The following is a 3511-nucleotide window of genomic DNA, read 5'->3' as shown; positions in this document are numbered from 1 at the left end:
TCAGACGGAAGCCTTCGGAGACCGCTCTGTCGCTGAGGACTTCCTATGTCACCTTGCCAAGGCCCCAGGGGCTACCAGAGCAAACTGCGTGCACAGCCAGCATCGGTATTGCAAGAAACCCGGGCAGGGACCTGCTTCAGCCTCCTAATCTCCCCGCCGACCCCTGACAACAAAAGCTGACAGAAACACGCAGTGAAGGCGAGTTCGCGTCTTTGCCTCTTCGGCCCGGCCAGGCACCTGTCTTCTCTCTGGCCGGTGTCCTGCAGCCTCCCCGCCACTCCTGGCTGTGGCTGGCAGGCTGGGTGAGAGCCCCTTTGCCACCAAGGCGGCGGAGTTCCTGTGACACCTAACTTTGGACCTTTCTCAGGATCATTTTTTTTTTTTGGTCTAGATGCTTTCTCTTTTCTGATTCTCCGGACTGGAAAAAAAACAAACAAACCCATGACTAACTTGATTTCTGTGTTTACATCTGGCCAATTTTAGTCTTTAGCTAAAGAAAAAAATGTTTTTTAAATGAAAAAAAAAAAAAAGCAAGCAGAGGTGGCGAGAGGGCTCTGGTGGGCAAGCTCGTCACCGCACGGGACGCTACGAAAAGGGAGGCCCTGATGGCTGGCCCTACGGGAACCGTGGCCATCGTGCTGCCGGCCACGCCAACGTCGGGGACACACGTGGGGAGGAGACAGGAGTCGGCAAACAGGGAGCGAAGGGAGCACCACGTGCGGCATGGCGGCTTCCCTGCTGATCTGGCCTCTCGAATACTGGGAGGGGACCCTGGTGTCGCCTCTTGCGGACATTCTCTCTCGCGCTTCGGCTGCCTCGTGGGCAGAGGGCAGTGCTTCCGCCCGGCGTGCGGTGACGGCAGGGTGACGACCGTGCGTTTACCTTCGTGTTGAAGCCTTCGGCGTTCTGGGTGATTTTGTAGAGCTGCGGGAAGCGGAGCATGCTCTCCTGAGTGCAAGACCGCTCGAAGATCCCCAGAGTGAAGGGCGGCAACGCGGTGAAGATCTGCGGGGAGAACGGGGAGCGGTCGGAGGAGGCCCGAGGGCTTCGGTTCCGAGGAACGATGACTTCACTTTCAGTCAAGTCCGAACCTGAGCGTCAGTCAGTGAGTCACGACTCCCCAGACACACTCCAAGCAAAGAAAATAAACGGAAGGTCATTTTTAACTGTTAACTAATCAGCATAACCTGAATGCGTCGAACACTCAAAACAACAGTCGCAAATATCTGATGAGCCAAGAAGTCTTGTTAGAGGAACGGCCGCCTCCCCCTGGGACAGGGGCGGTGACTCGGAATCGAGCAAGCATTGTGACACAGAGCTGGGTCTCTGTTAGCGCCCGCTGAGGCACAGTTTACAACTTCCCATCCCAATTTTATGCTCAAATGTCAGGAAGTACGATCATCCATTTATCCATCTGACAGACATTTACTGGGAATGAATGATGGGCCAGATCTGGTGATAAGCACCAGGAATCTAGAGATAATAAAAAGAGAAGAAAGAAAGAAAACAAGCAGGTCTTTGACCTCCAGGAACTCTGTCTGCTGGGGAGGTGGAGACGGGGCAGCCGGCAACGGGCATATAAACAAACACATACGTCCTTTTGGAAAATCGAAACCGATTCTACATTCTTCAGCCAACAATCGCATTCCACCTCAAGGACGGTTGCTCAAATATGCGGACTGAATACATGACGGACACCTGAGTGTGGCCCACGGCTGTGGATGAATTTTGGTCCCCGAAAAGTGACATCTCTGGTTTTGAACGAGGTTCACTTTTCAGATCAAAGGGTAGGGGCTGCAGGCGGGAGTGAGCGTGAAGTTGTGATGGTTGGAAGGAATCTGATTTGCTGAATTGCTTGAGTGGAAAGATTTATTTTGAAACTTGAAATGAATCATCGCAAACTCCAGCAGGAAAGGAGTGCTTTGAAAAGTCTATCCAAAACCATGCAAAAATAAGCAAAGTGGGATTCTTGGACGCTTTCTAAGGAATGTGTGACGTGCTCACACCTTCTCAAAAATATTTCTTCTCAACAATTATGTGCCCAAGTGAACAGCACTGATATGTACCCAAGCCTCTCTCCATGGATGGTGAAGAGAGAATTTCTAGTAAAACCTTTGTGACATAATCCATATAGTATAAAACAATAAAACTATAGGGACTGTGTCTTCCAGGCAAGCAAAACTCCAGGGCTTTGAGTGTGGTCAGGTGCTGAGGGACACCTTTGGGCAGGACTTGGGGGTGCAGGGACACCTGAAGGCACTCTTCTGTTAGCCTGGGGTCTCCCAAGCTTTGAAAGTGCCCCGGTTTGTTTCAAGTTGGTGCCACACGTTCCCATGCTTCTTTGGGGGGTGGGGCGAATACATCCTTCTAAATGGCAATTCAAAATGTAATGAGAACTCGTATATTTAAGACGGTAAATCAGCACACATAAAAAAGAAATCCAATCGGTTGCCATGTCCAGGTCCTCTCAGACTGCAATCTTTCTTGATTTCTGCGACCGACCCCACCCCTGACCCCGATAACCCCACGCTCGTGTTTCCTATGCCACAGCCTACCTTCTTCAGAGGCAAACTCACCACATAACTCTCCTACCTCAGCCTCTTCACCGAAAACGTCCCCTCCTGGGTTGTGATGATCTTACTGTCACTAAACTTCTTTGCTCTGCTTTCCAGCCACTTCTCCCATTAACCCTCCATGTCATAGCTGTCTTGACAAGGGGTGATGTCGTTGACCCCCGAGGGGACATTGGAAACGTGCGGAGACACGTTTCGATCTATAGTTTCACGAGGGTTAGGGGCTGGGGTGCATGCTCAGTGTCCAGAAATGCTCATCAGGGCTGAGCCCAAGTGTCATCTCCTCTCACGAGCCACTGGTAACTCCAAACGAAAGGCATCCTTCTCCCAGCCCTTGGAAACCTGATCGCACTTTATCTGTACTTTCCTTGAGATAGTTGTTTGCTGCCCTGTGCTGGGATTATCCACGTGTGAATCTAATCTCCCTCATCAGACTACGATATATCTGTTACCCAGAGAGCCCATTGCGGTGTCCGGGGCATAAATATTACGTGAACAATAATGGATCGTTTTTGCTGTGTGCTAACAGTGAGAATTTAGAAATGAATTCTAAAGTATTCATTCGGTTTGTTAGAAGTCGACTAATGATCAGGAACACCAATGGTCTTCCGTCGTTCTGTGCCGAACGTACTTAACGTTTGCAATTTACCTTAACTTAAACCGTTTCACTCAATAGGTTAATGTTTACAACACAACTAAGAAAACCTCTAGGCTGAAGGCTTAATGAAATAATGACATTGATGATAATGATGATAACAATACAAAATGGATAAAAACCATCCTATTGGCTGGCTGCCAGGCAGACGGCTACATGGTAGGGAAGCCAGTAAGGGCGGCGGAAGCTAATTTGAAATTCTTTCGGCATCTCAGGTAAATCAGAAACGGCTGGAAGTCTCTCCCCTTTTATGTGTCCATCGGACATATTGCTGCTCATCGCC

General features: G+C 49.8%; 1 protein-coding gene across 1 annotated transcript in view; it reads right to left on the bottom strand.

The window, feature by feature from the left end:
- Positions 1-3511, bottom strand: part of ATP8A2 (ATPase phospholipid transporting 8A2) — a 470091-nt gene that overhangs the window by 177829 nt on the left and 288751 nt on the right. Inside the window, exon 28 of the mRNA XM_006915835.2 lies at positions 883-1005. Within this exon, the coding sequence (XP_006915897.1) occupies positions 883-1005 (123 nt within the window). The remainder of the gene's footprint in view (positions 1-882; positions 1006-3511) is intronic.

The sequence above is a fragment of the Pteropus alecto genome, unplaced genomic scaffold (assembly GCF_000325575.1).
Source record: "Pteropus alecto unplaced genomic scaffold, ASM32557v1 scaffold16, whole genome shotgun sequence".
Taxonomy (NCBI): domain Eukaryota; kingdom Metazoa; phylum Chordata; class Mammalia; order Chiroptera; family Pteropodidae; genus Pteropus; species Pteropus alecto.
Note: the sequence above shows the minus strand (reverse complement) of the source record. Positions and strands in the feature narration are given on the sequence as shown.